The sequence below is a fragment of the Poecilia reticulata genome, chromosome 18 (genome assembly GCF_904066995.2).
Source record: "Poecilia reticulata chromosome 18, P_reticulata-male-v2, whole genome shotgun sequence".
NCBI classification, from domain to species: domain Eukaryota; kingdom Metazoa; phylum Chordata; class Actinopteri; order Cyprinodontiformes; family Poeciliidae; genus Poecilia; species Poecilia reticulata.
Window position 1 is genome coordinate 14934591 of NC_088847.1, and position 13546 is coordinate 14948136.

Below are 13546 nucleotides of genomic sequence, written 5' to 3' on the forward strand. Positions count from 1 at the left end.
CAACGTTCTTATTTGTGACATATCTAGAGACGGGCGTTTTTCTTTCCCAGATATTTTCAGCTCAGTTAGATTGGGCTGAGGTTGTCTGTGAGGAGCAGTTTTCAAGTTTCTCAGTTTGATCTGGACCTGGTTTGGGGTTGTTTCGTGCTTCGACTCCAACCCAGTTTTAATTTCTTCTGTCTATAAAATTGATATTTGCGTCAACTCTGACCGGCTTCCTTTGCCTGTTGGCCAAAAGGTGAAACTCTGGTCTTACTTGACCAGACGTTGCTTTCCCCTTTATGGTTTTTGACAAACTTTAAATGGAATTTCATATGGATTTTTTTCTCCCCCATCTTCTTGGTGCTCTTCTTTTAAGCCCACATTTGTGTTTATGATTTAGAGCTGAATTGTGGAACTCTGCAGCTCCTCCAGAGTTCCCATGGGCATCTCCTTATCTCATTAATGCTCTCCTTGCCTGGCCTGTCAGTTTAGTTGAACATTGCCTGTGAGCAGGCTTGGGAAATAACCTGACCCTGATATATTCTTACTCCACTTTCAGACCGGTGCACTACATGTTTAGCCTCTAATATTTTCTAAAAACCAGCTGACATTATATTGAGATCAATTTCCACAAAGGCGGACTCTATTTATTAAGTAGGCAGCTTATAAAGGCATATATTTGAATTTAGGGAAATCTGAGTTAATAATGCTAAATACAAATGCACACTTTTCAGATTTTTGAAAAAAACATTTTTCTTTACCTTTTAGCTGTTTTGATTTATTACATAAAATAAGAATACAATACATTAAAGATACATTTGCATAAGGGTATGAATACTATTGTAAGGCTCTCTTTCCCTACATCATATTTCTGTTTTGCTTTTTTTCTCAGGGTTACGAAGGATCCTTGATAAAGCTCACTTCTAAGCAGGTATGTTTCGCGTCTTCTCGTCCAAAGAATCCACTGCATGAATTCCTGCCGCTGCCTCACAAAACATCCCATCTGTCAGAAGCTTGCAATTCACAGCATCTCCTTTTTTTTCCAACTCGGTGGGAACGGCTTGCTGACAGGGAAGGATAACCCCTCTGTTTTGTCGGGAAGAACCCTTTTAACGTGTAAGAGAGGTTTCCTGTTGGGAGGGGGAAACACGTTTCACCCAGTTGCCTTTGGCAGTCCGATAGTGCTCGTAGGGGTGGAGGGTGTGAAAAAGAGCATTTTGACACGAGGTCAGAGTTTTTTCTCCAGAGGAACAGGACTGAAAATTAGCTGGTCTGGCAGGTGTCCGTGGTCAGAGTCAAGCAACATATATGTTCACATCACACTGTCTCCTGCTAAGACTTGTTCTGCTCAAACCGTGGGCTTATTGGGGAACATGCACTGCAATAACACAGTTCTTAATCTATTAGTAGTTTCAGGATGTGAAAAACATTCACAAGATTCAGCAGCAGTGGAGTACAGGGCATAGTTTATTAGTGCTTTCACACAAGATCTTTAGTCTGTTTTCACAACAAACTAATATTTTTATTTTTTTTAAATGTTTCATCTTGAACTTTTGCACAGTATCTTAGGTTTCAACATTTTTGCGCTTTGTCCTTTTGTCCGTAGCAAATAGTCATTTACTCTTTACAAACTGCACAAATGTAATAATTGTTTACTGTTTGCATTAGCTCAGCTATCCAAAAGTTTTAAACCAGCATTATTCCCTTTATATTTTGCTTTCAAGCAGCCTGATGCTCTTGTAATGTTATAAGGTAGTTTGATTAACAGTTTCATGCTTCCTAAGTTTATGTTTAGTCGTTGCTTTCTCACTCATTTGTATATTGAGTTGTGTAGTGGGTCCTGAAAGTACATAAGAAAAGTGAATGAAAAGAGAAAACACATTTTTTAAACAGAATTTAAAAAAATCAGGAGTCGTGACGTTGGAGATGCACCATCCCTTATTCAGTCAAGTTTTTTTGCTGCTAGTTCTCTGACAAAAACCATTTGGGATTTTTTTTTTCTTTTGAAGACTCAACTAAAGAAACTGGAACATTTTTGTGACAGGCTGTTTGTGACAAAGAGCCAAAAGATCTGAAAAAGACAATAAAATGCGATTTTCCTGTGTATTATACAGATATTTCCGGATGTTTCCAAATTGGTTTATGGTAATCGTTGCACTAATAAACAGTTTATTTGTACTTAAGAAAATTTATTGCAAGCGCAGTACTCCATGGTCTCCTCATGAACTTGTTTCTTTAATGATTTATACACAAAATACAACAAAACACTGTCAGTAGCCAGTAATTAGCTCCTCACTTATCACCGCACTTAGCATATTCCACTGATTTTCTGACTCCCAACTGTCTGGAACACAGTTAATTTGGGTTTGATTTCGTTCTCAGATCCTTGCTCCACACATTATGGGTAGATAATGGTTCACCGATGTCGGCTGTAGTTTGTACTTTTAAGTATTCTCCATTGCTCTTCTCTATTAAGTAGTTTTTGCCTGAAGCAAAGACAGATGGGCTTGAAAAGCTCCTTCTTTTGGCTGTTAATTAACTTTGTGTTTACTTCAGTAAACACAGACTAACACCGAACTGGTACCACTAAGTACCAGTACTACTTAGTGGTACTAAGTACCACCACCGGTGGTTCTTGTTGACAGCAAGTCCTACAGAGATGTGGATGACCATAACAAACCATAACAAACTGAAATATTTTTTTGTTGTGAGATGTTGTTCACAAGGCCAAATTTGTCTTCAAGTGGCTTGACAGCAAATCCTAACAGTATTGAGATATGAATCAAGTTCCAAATAAATATTTTGAAAGAGCAATTACAAATATTACAATGAAATCAGGCCTTTTGAGAAGCAAAATATAAAAACAAGAGGTGTGAGACAAACCTGAACAGAAGAGTCAAGCTGCAAGATATTTGAACACTGTCTCCAAATAAATTTGTTTGCCGGTTTTCCTTTACGGTAACCCTGAAATTTAAGATCATAGTGCTGGACTAAACAAAACCCTGTTTGCCTTGTGGTTTCCTTTATAAACCAGCCATCATGTAAAAACATGGTGCAAATAACAGTTCCTAAATGGCCCTTGCAACTGCACTAATACAAGTGCTTTTAAAAGTCTTTAACATCTCCACTCACCACCACTTACGGATGTTATGGCTGCGGCTGCATTGCGATGAGCAAGCTAACAGTACAAAGCCTCCGTGAATTCAAATTTTACTGTATTTACACTAGGCAGATGTTTCAAAGAAAATGTCTGGGACTTTAAAATCTAAGCTGCGAGTTAATAGCTCATTTTTTGGGGGGGTTGTGTTACAGAAAAAGGGACCTTTGCTGAAGTACTTGTCTCCAAACTAGCCCTTGAACTGACTGAAAAGGGGCATCGCTTACCTTCTCCCCCCGCCCCTCCATAAATGCCATCCTCAACAAGACAAATGTCAGCTAATGCGCACGTTCAGTCAGGAGTCACAAAGTACTGTCCAGGAGTGCCCCTGCTTTGTTTTGCTTCTCCTCGCTAATGGCAATGACGATGGCGACATAAATCAATCGATCGGCCCTCTCTCTCCCTCCAGCAGCCGGAGGACTCGCAGCCATCTCCATATATAGCAACAGCAGCCAGACCTCAGACCCTTTCTATTTATATTCCTGCTACGCTTCCTCCTCCTGACGTCTTTACTAAGTCCTTTCTTTTATGTGCGTGTTTCGTCTTTTTCTCCTCGTCTCCCCCTCCTCTTCCTCCTGCTTCTCGCTCCACTTATTCCAAATTCCCATAACCCTCGACGGCTTTTCCAGATCACAGACGGCGGTGTGAACCCAAGGGAGCAATGTGTTTGGAGGCTTTCTATCCCCACAAACATGGAACAACAAACCATTTTTTGGGGGGGGATTCACACCTGCATAGTCTTGCTCTCCTTTTGCTTTTTTTCCCTTTGTGCCCCACCTATCATTGCGACAAGTCTTCAAAGTTAACACTCTAAGACAAATGTCACAAAGCAGCCCTGCTTGAGGAGAGGAGCTTTTAAAAGCTTTGGCCTCACTTTCTTCAATTTTCACCTCTCACCTCTAAACTCTGTTCTCATTTGTCTTCTTTTTTTTTCCTTTCATCTCTATCTCTTTTTAGATTCTTCTCCCTCCCTTCTCAGGGTCTTTTACAGCAACTCTTACATGCACTTTCTCGCTCCTCACATTGCCCATATTTGGGCAAAGGAGAGCCCGAACGTTGAACTCTCTCTTTGTGCAAACTAAACAGCATTTTTTTTTACTCCCCCTTCTTCTCTATCTCTTCTCGCGTCGCCACAGTTTCATAAACAGGGCAAGAGAGAAAGAGACGTAGAAGGAAGGAGTTGACTCTGATAAGAAATGAAAAAAAAGTACAGTGTATAAAAAAAGAACATGTTTTTGTCATTCAGACAGAAATGCAGACTCAGATTTCTGCCCTAAACAATGTTTCTTTCTTTTTGTTCTGTCTTCTTTCTCTCCCCAGCCAGTGGGGTTTGTCAGCTTTGACAGCCGATCAGAGGCAGAGGCTGCTAAGAATGCCTTGAACGTAAGTGCCATGCCCTCACCGCTCGAGCACCGGCTCAGCGCAAAGCATGTTTCTTCTTCTTCTTCTTCTTCTTCTTTTTTGTTTTGCAGCTCAAATGGATTTAATTGAGGGGAAGTACACACATTCCTTCACGACCCTTCAAATGCAAAAAAAAACCCCGGCTAAGTAAAAAAAACTGAGATGTTGTGCTGTAATATTTTTCATCTTGATGTCTGTCTGGACAAAATATATCCAGTTGCTATCAGCATGTGAAGCAACTTTATAATATTGTTAAAAGTCTCAGATATAAAACTGAGCACCTATTTAGCATTTTTGAAGAATGAAGAAATAGTGACATAACAGAATAAAACATTTTGTGGACAAACTGATAATATAGTAAATGGCTAATGGCTTAGCTGCTAACGGCTAATGGCTTAGCTGCTAACCTCAGCAATATTAGCAGCTAAGGTTAGCAGCTAGCCATTTGCTGCTGATAGTGCTTAATTTAGCATTGAGATGGGTCAAAAATGGAATCAAATTTGTAGATTAAGGAGTTTTAAGATCTGGAAGTTTTAAGTTTATTTTTTATGACATAAAAAGGTGCATTTCTATTAGTCTCATTAAGATGCACATTTTTCTCAGTGTTTTCTTAGGGAAAAATTGCTTTTTAACTTTTTTCTTTAATAATGTCCGGATCACCGAGGAAGCCCTACCACTTATTCAGCACTGTTTTAGGTACAAAGCAGAAAGAGTAAAAATTTACTAAGTTGCAGATAAGAAATTGGAATTGGCTGATTTTCATCCTTACTGGCTTTGACTGATGATCAGCTGGTCAAAAACTCAAAAGTGCAAACTTTTTTTCTGATTGTTGAATGCACTGTGCATGCTGCAAAAAATAAATCACAGACAAGAATACTTTTGAGCATATTACTGGATGATGGGACTCCATTTTGAATGCTGTTTCAATCCCCTCTTGCATTAAAGTATTTAAAAAGAAGCCAGAATCGACCAAAACTTTATAAAAATTACAAAAAATCAATATGTATCTGCACCTGAAGAGCACCTGGCAAGCTTTATTTTAAAAAAAATACAGCATTCCTAACAGTTCCTTACAACACTGATTTTGCACGCAATATGTGGTGCTAAAGATACATTCACATTACGATACATTCCTACTATGGAACATCTGAAGGTTTTCTGTTTTTGGAAATAAAGCCACCTCTTTGAGCTTTGCCTGTGAATGCTGCAAGTTTTGGAGAAAATTAAGTCTTCTTGTGTGTATAAATAGAGGATATTGATCTAGGGTTTAATTTTAATCTCCCTTATTTCAGACTGTAGCTCAGGAGAAGCCTTGGTGAGGCAGGCTCATATATATATATATATATATAAAAAACAACAGAGCCCATATTCACAGAGTTCTTATCCAGTTTTGTAAAAACCAAGGCAGTAATGAACTCCAGCTTTCACAACCTTTACTTTCCTATTGTTATTTATATATTTAGTAGATTTGTTGATTTCTTCGTGACGGAAAAAGATCACTTTTATCTCCGTAACTGAAGTGGGACCGTGACAGCAGAGTGTGCTTGTCTTTCAGATGTTAGAAGTGTTGGTGCGTATCAAAGACAGAGCAGAAAGGAAGAAAGGAGAAAAATTATCATCTTATTATGAGCCAACAGCAACTCACAGCGTTTCTGGTGAATCTCTAAGTGGGAATAAGAATTGTTTTATTATTTTTTTCGGAGGCAGAGTTACGTTCCCGAGAGGTCATATGGAGATAAGTTTTCTTTTTTCTTTTTTTTTTTTTTTTTGAAAACATCTATCTGCATATTTAGATATGCGGAAGAGTGAGAAACCTCCAGAGAAAGTGAGGGATTTGTTTCCTATCAGGAGCCATGTTTTATTTCCTCTAAATTACAAAAAGCATTAGCATTAACCAAAGATGGTGGTGGAGAAGAAGAAGAAGCTAAGAAGCTCTTCAAGGTGGATACGCAGCTCGGTTCAAACGCTGGAGAACTGGGGCCCCCTCATTATAACTTTGCAGCTTATTACACCTTTGCAGCTACTACCGGTAGAAGCTGCGAGCCGCCCTGAGCCAAGGCAATCCCACTTAATTCCTCCCTCTTTCATGAGAAGAGCCTTCACTCGCTTGTTGCAGCTCAGCTTTGCCCGAGCCTGCAGGGACGAAATGAGAAGCCCATCCCCGGCAACTCCTTGCTCTTTTGCTGCAGAGAACTTCGCACATCGACTGCTTTTCTGCAGAGCTGACTTGACCGCCGCTGCTTCTCTGCGTCTTAAATAAATATGGTTAATTTGATGACATTTACCGTGGCTCTCTAAAAGGTCCTGCCGTTTGGTCGCTTGTAAAGCAAAGTGAACACGTTTCCGCTGTGATTCGGATGAGGAGGATCTCGGATTGTGCCACATTCCTTGTGTTTTCTCAAGCACGAGTAACTGTGAGGGGAAATGATTTGGCCAACTGGTCATGTGGCGTTAAAAACACCCTTTATATTTGATTTGTCATGAGCGGTGGTATGTCAGAAGGGCTTTAGCAGTGGCGTGTCAAGCATTTGCCAAAACTTGTGGCTCCTTTTATGCTTTAGCACCGACTGTGTCATGACAAATGAGGCATCTGATGTCGTGATATTAAATTACAGTTCCAGGGTTCAGTAGGAAGCATACTGAGGTTTCTCGTGGCTTATCTGCCTGACTTTTAAATGACGCCGTGTGTTAGCCAGGATTGTGTCATCGGGCTTGGATTATAAATTTCTCAATAATCCACAGTGAGCAGCTTACATCAGACATCACATTCCAAGCTACGTTTTAAGTTAATTTGCATGAGTTTATGTATCTAATTATACTTTAGAACAAACATAATCTCAAAGATATCTACAGGAACAACAAAGTTAAAGTTACATCCAATAATATAGACTGAAATTAGGTCCAAATACGGTTTGGACCAATCAAATTCTTTCAAATGTAGTTCAGCAATCAATAAGTTTGCAGCAATCTGTCATTTTGATCAACTACATGGTGACAGTGGAATGAAATCCATCCATTTTTAACAGAAAGAAACCTCTGCTAGTACCCAGGTCATTACAAACGGCTGTAAGAGGTCAGAGGTTAAGAGTTAAGGGATGAGCTACAAAATAAACAGAGGTTCTGGTTCAGGGCTGCCTTGTGTGGAAGAGAAAAATAAAGAGAACATGGCATTACTTATAATAACAACTCCATCACTGGATTAGTCTGGGAACGAGACACAGAAGTACTGAATCACTAGACCTTTCTATTAAAAAGAAAAACAAATTTAATAACAGCTACAGCTTTGGCAATGAGTTCATTGAAGAAGGCCGCACTTCCTTACACAGAAGCATTGAACCAAATGGAGCTAAAAACAACTAAAAGCAGCTAAAAACAGAATCCCCGAGCCAAGAGTGCTCTCTATGTAATAATTAAAAAATAATGCATAAATGCTGGGTAGTCAGTGATTTATTAAGAGAGACATATTTTAAGCTGCATATTTTATTGTGAAATTCCTTAAAGTATAAAAAAAAAAACAGTAGACTGTGACAGTTCCAGGAACCAGAGTCTGGAAAATATGTAAACAGCACATTATAATTTGCAAAATTTTTTCTGTTGCTGTCTTGTTATGATTTATTACTGCACTAAATACTAGTCAGCAAAGTTTTTTTTTGTGTGTGTTGTAATCTCCTCCCCAATTATCACATAACAACCTGAGTGCCAAGCAAAATAATTTAAGCACCCTGTTTTGAAGGGTGGTTGTGAAAGCAACGTAATCCTGCTCTTAACATCATTAGGAATCATTATGTGGTGAGCCCAAATCTCTCCCAACAAAGTTGCTGCGAGCAACCATCGGGGGAAACAAAAAGGTGTTCGAGAACTTTGTAAACAGCCTGTCGGCACTTGCAAAACAACTGAAACACAGGCGAAGGTTCAAATTTGTAAGCTAACTCACGCAGACTTTAACATTTTTTTTGCAAGAAAACCGTCGTCTGCCGTTGCACCCTCTGCTAAATCAAGGTGAGATGTGCTGCAGGTGCTTGGAGAAAAATTTTGACAAATTTTTAAAGATAAGTTAGATTTTCCAACATTTCCCTTTTCATTTCTGTGTCTACCCAGGTGAAAAAAAGTATAGTATATTTAAAATATATTTGAAGTATATTAAATATATATTTTTAATATAATTCTGAGACAGAATTATTACACTCAAAATATAATATAGCTCTGAAATATGACATTTAAAAAGTATACTTTAAGTACACTTGAAGTTGTTCCAAAAAAGTACGTATAGTATACTAAAATATACTATTAGTTGTAATTTAATACTATTTAAACACTACTAAAGTATACTAAGCACAAAATTAGTTGTTCCAAAATAGTACAGTTTAACTACATCGATAAAAGTATACTAAAGTATGTTAAAATTTAGTATACTAAAGTATACTTTTTTTTCACCTGGGTAGTTTTGACGTCCTCACAGTCTGATAGGTTTGTAAAGCTCTTACAAGTTAGCGTGGACAAATATTGTCTAGACAAGTTGAGGGACTCTTAAGAAAACTGACTGTGGAAACTGAGTATGAAGGGGATTCGCCAAAGTATTAGCTTCAGGGTGTGCTCACTTACGTAGCTAGGTTATTGCTACATTTTGTTTGAATTGTACACGGTACATTTCACTTACCATTTGGAAAAAAGATTAGAAATTATGTACCATGGCTTTATTTTATTCATACATTGAAAACAGGCATTTTAAAGGGGTGTATGCACTGTACTTTTTCTGATAGCAACTGGATAATGCTTCAACAGGAAAGCCATTTTGACACCTTGGCTTGGGGGTAATGTCTCGTTTTCAGCCCTTATACGCAGCAGACTGACAGCTCATATTTTGATGCTAATTTTTGCCACTTTTGAAACTGATGGCATATAACGTCTCGCTTTTGCAGCTTTAAACCTGCAAAAGACATGGCCGACTGACGTATATCAGTCGGCCATGTCTTTTGCAGCTTTAAACCATACATCAGTCGGCCATGTCTAATGAAATACTAGAGTGGATGATGCCTTGCCGACACTCTTAAACATTTTCCAACTCACAAATTAAATATGCAATCTCTTTTTAGAGTTGCTCTTGAACCACAATAAATGGAACATTGACCAGCATATTTGATGATTTTAGCGTCATCTGTTATTGGTTTTCATGTGTTTACATGTTTACATGTAAAGTTTACATGTGTTTACAAACACATGTTTGTAAACACATGTGTTTACAAACATGTGTTTACATGTTTGTAAACATGTAAACACATGTTTACATGTTTACACATGTGTAAACATGTGTTTACACATGTTTGTAAACACATGTTGGTGTTTACAAACATGTGTTTACAAACACATGTTTGTAAACACAAACATGTGTTTACAATGTTTGGTTTTTTTATGTTTTCACAATGCACTTTGACCTGGCATATGTTCTTGAAATGTGCTTTACAAATCAACTTAATTGACTGATTTTTTTTATTTATTTATTTTTTTTAAAGCTTTGTCAAAACTCTGAAACAGTTTGCACAGTTCAACGATCCTTTCTGCTGTGTTACTGAAACAAAGATCATCCCTAACTCATCTTTTCCGGTTGGTCTCAGGGTGTCCGTTTTGATCCGGAGATTCCCCAAACTCTGCGGCTGGAGTTCGCCAAGGCCAACACCAAGATGGCTAAAAACAAGCTGGTCGGCACGCCCAACCCCCCTCCCTCCCAGCAGAGCCCCGGCCCTCAGTTCATTAGCAGAGATCCATGTAAGTGCTCCGATCACTCATCTGCCTGTCCTTGAGTATGTCTTACTTTGTGCTGCTGCTTCCTTTGGCTGAGCTCGACTGGGCAGCTGTTTCCCTTTAGGACTCTTTTTTTTTTTATCAGACATATTTATGTGCTCTGTTTGACAGAAAGTATATAAATTGCTGTGCCTGTTTTTTCTTTCTCTAACAGAACATTTGGTTTGGTTATGTTTTAACAAAAATGTAACAAAAAAAAAAAGAAATCCCTTCATGTAAAATGTTTACTGAAAACCTGCTTATTTTTAGCTCACCTGGTAAACGATTGATCCTCTCATAGATTAAGTACTTATTAACCGTGCATGTTCATTAACTGTTGGACTTGAAAGTACCAGGTGTGTTTGGAATGTGTTCCTGCAGTTCCCAGTCGGTTAAACATTTTTCCGAGAGGTTAAAGGGTTTTGCAGGAATTATTCATTGATAGTTAAACATAGACCAGCTGTAATAGTGCATTCTTCCTGAATGACCAAACCGCTCTTATCTTGGATCTTTTCTTTGCCAGAGAAGGGGGTGTTACTGGTTGCCTCAGAGGAAAATGGACGGAAACCATTAATGAAACCATGACGTAATCACCAGGAGAGACATTTCATACGCTTCCTGATAAGAGTTGTTTTAATCAGCCTTTTTTTTTTCCTGATCATTCTTTGATAGAGAAGTAACAGATAAATGCTCCTTAAAATTATGTTTGTCTGATGGTTCTCCAATGAGTTACCCCACGTTGTCTGATTTTTACGTTTTTAAGTGTCCACTCCCTGTACACGGCACAGCACTGTTTCCTCACTCGTGCACCTTTTTTTCACAGTCACCTTGCACTCAGCTTTACGAGTAAATTATGTCTGAGGTGGTTTCCTCTCATTTGCAATTTCTGCTAGCTACTGTTGCCCTGCCTGTAAAGCTTTTTGTTCTCATATGTATCCAATTTAGAGTCTTAAAGGTGCCTGATTTACCCCTGCAGACCTTAGTAATTTGTGGAATAACAGGTCTTCGTGTTCAAACAAGGGTATACAGTAGTATATGCTGATAACCATCAATTTCGCTAGCTTAAATGACAGTTATTAGATCTGTTGCTTAAACTAATCAAGTTAATGCTAACTCTATAAGCTTTGCTAAAGGTACAGTTGAGTCCAGGAAATAATTACAAATACTACTTTATGGTGTGCCAACTTTGGTAAAGATATCTAAAAGGCCTTAATATATATATTTTTTTATATCAAATAGCACAAACTCACACAGAAAACCACTAGAAAACAAAATCAACCTTTAATTTATGTGTGTTTGTTCAATGGGAGGTGGGAAGGAAACACATTAAGAAAAAATTATTCACAGAAATACTGGCACCAGCGGCACAGCTACAATGTTCTTTAAAATGTATGCAACTGAAGAATTGTTTTTATGCATGCGTGCCTTTTTAGGTCAATCACAGTTTCATGGACCTTTTTGGATTTTTGTTTCACTGGGGTAAAGATATGATGTTGTACTTTAATCTTAGCCTCTCTTCAAAATGGGAAAGACAAGAGTACATGCCATTCCCCATAGGAAAATATAAATATACGGCAGACCCCTGATATTTGGGTTGGCTGAAGGCCACAGCCACCAGCGAATATGTAAAATCTGCAAATCTTTGAGAATCCCTCAAAACTGTACATCTTAGTAATCAGGCATTGACTATAAGAAAGTATCTGATCAGCTTAACTTGCATAAATCTACAGTCAGAGCAATTATAAAAACTGGATGTGCTGTATGTTTAAATGTCACAATACATGCTGTTGATTATTGTGATGAAGCTCAAAGTGATAAACTGTGTAAAAGTAATTGCCAGTACTCCTAATGCTTCAATTCAGATCGTCTTGACATCTTAACGTTTTTTTTTATGCTGCCAAAGCAGTTATCAAAGTCATTGTCTAGTGTGGGCTTAGCCATAAAAAAAAACAGGATTTGAGGGTGAGAACCTAAAGATACAAAAACAAAATATGCTTATTTTCAATAGTTAGTGTACTTGTGGTACCTAAAATATATTAGAAGAGTCCCAAACTAAAAAAATTAATAAAACAAATATTGAAATAAGCAAAACTTTAGTAGACTAGTGCAAGAAGCTGTACTGTACTGACAAGGAATATGAAAATTAAAATTCTGTCCTTTCACCCATTTTAACATGCTGCTTTTATCTGTTTAAACTTCAATTTCTGATTTCCTCATTTAGAAAGCCTGAGGTTACCTGGCAGCCTGAAACTGACCCAAAAATCCAACATGGCTGCCTCTAGCTTAAATGTACCAATAGCTTTGTTGTTTTATTTTTTGAATTTTGAACCTAGAAAATTATTTTTCACCCATAATACTGTACATTGTTAACTAGAGTGCAAAAGTATGTAGAAGTGCATTAGCAATGAACTCGGATTGCTAGTTAAAGTTAACCTTATTTCTGAGGAAAACGATGACCAAACTTGAATGGTTTTTAAAGTTATAGCTAGAAGAAAGTTAAGTTGCGTAGATCAACGTTCCTAGATCTGACCTTTGATTGTGGAGGCTTATGGAAAATGGCAGCAATGCTTTGGAAATGGGCTCTGATTGATCACGCTTTGTTTCATTGTACATTTCCTACAGTTACAGTCTTTTTTTTGTTCAAACAGCAGTGTGTGTACACATGCCAATGCCAGCTACTCCAACACAAGGAAGAATCCAAAGCTTTACAGGCTCGCAGTTCATGTTTTAAGTTGTTAAGCTTTCGCTAAACAGTACTGGGACAAATGTATGACGTTTGGACTCATTGAGTGTTTAAGGTAATGAAATAAGAGGAATCGACTTCACAAACTGAAAAACTCCCCCTAGTGCGCACCTCCACAATCACCACCATCACCACCACCTCCACCCTGTCTCTCTATCCACCCATCCACGTTACCACTTTCCTCACTCCACTCCTCCTCTTCTTCTTTCCACAGATGAGCTCACAGTGCCTGCTCTATATCCCAGCAGCCCAGATGTGTGGGCGTCATACCCGCTGTACCCGGCAGAGCTGTCGCCGGCCCTTCCGCCCGCTTTCACCTATCCCTCCTCGCTCCACGCTCAGGTAATCCGGAAATCCCATCCCAAGCGTTTCCTGTCACCGTCATCACTGCCGCCGCCACTGCTCCCTCACCTACCGCTGAGCCCGCAAAAACACTCGCCGTTCCATTTCACAGATGCTCGTCACTTAGGGAAGCTTTGCCGAAA

At 38.5% G+C, this 13546-nt stretch overlaps 1 protein-coding gene across 3 annotated transcripts in view; it reads left to right on the forward strand.

Annotated features, from left to right (window-relative positions):
* LOC103480657 (RNA binding protein, mRNA processing factor) overlaps positions 1 to 13546 on the forward strand; it is a 48145-nt gene that overhangs the window by 18244 nt on the left and 16355 nt on the right. For all 3 annotated transcript variants that reach the window (XM_008435686.3, XM_008435685.3, XM_008435684.3), the window contains exons 3-6: positions 875 to 913; positions 4460 to 4522; positions 10153 to 10303; positions 13276 to 13403. In XM_008435686.3, the coding sequence (XP_008433908.1) occupies positions 875 to 913; positions 4460 to 4522; positions 10153 to 10303; positions 13276 to 13403 (381 nt within the window). The remainder of the gene's footprint in view (positions 1 to 874; positions 914 to 4459; positions 4523 to 10152; positions 10304 to 13275; positions 13404 to 13546) is intronic.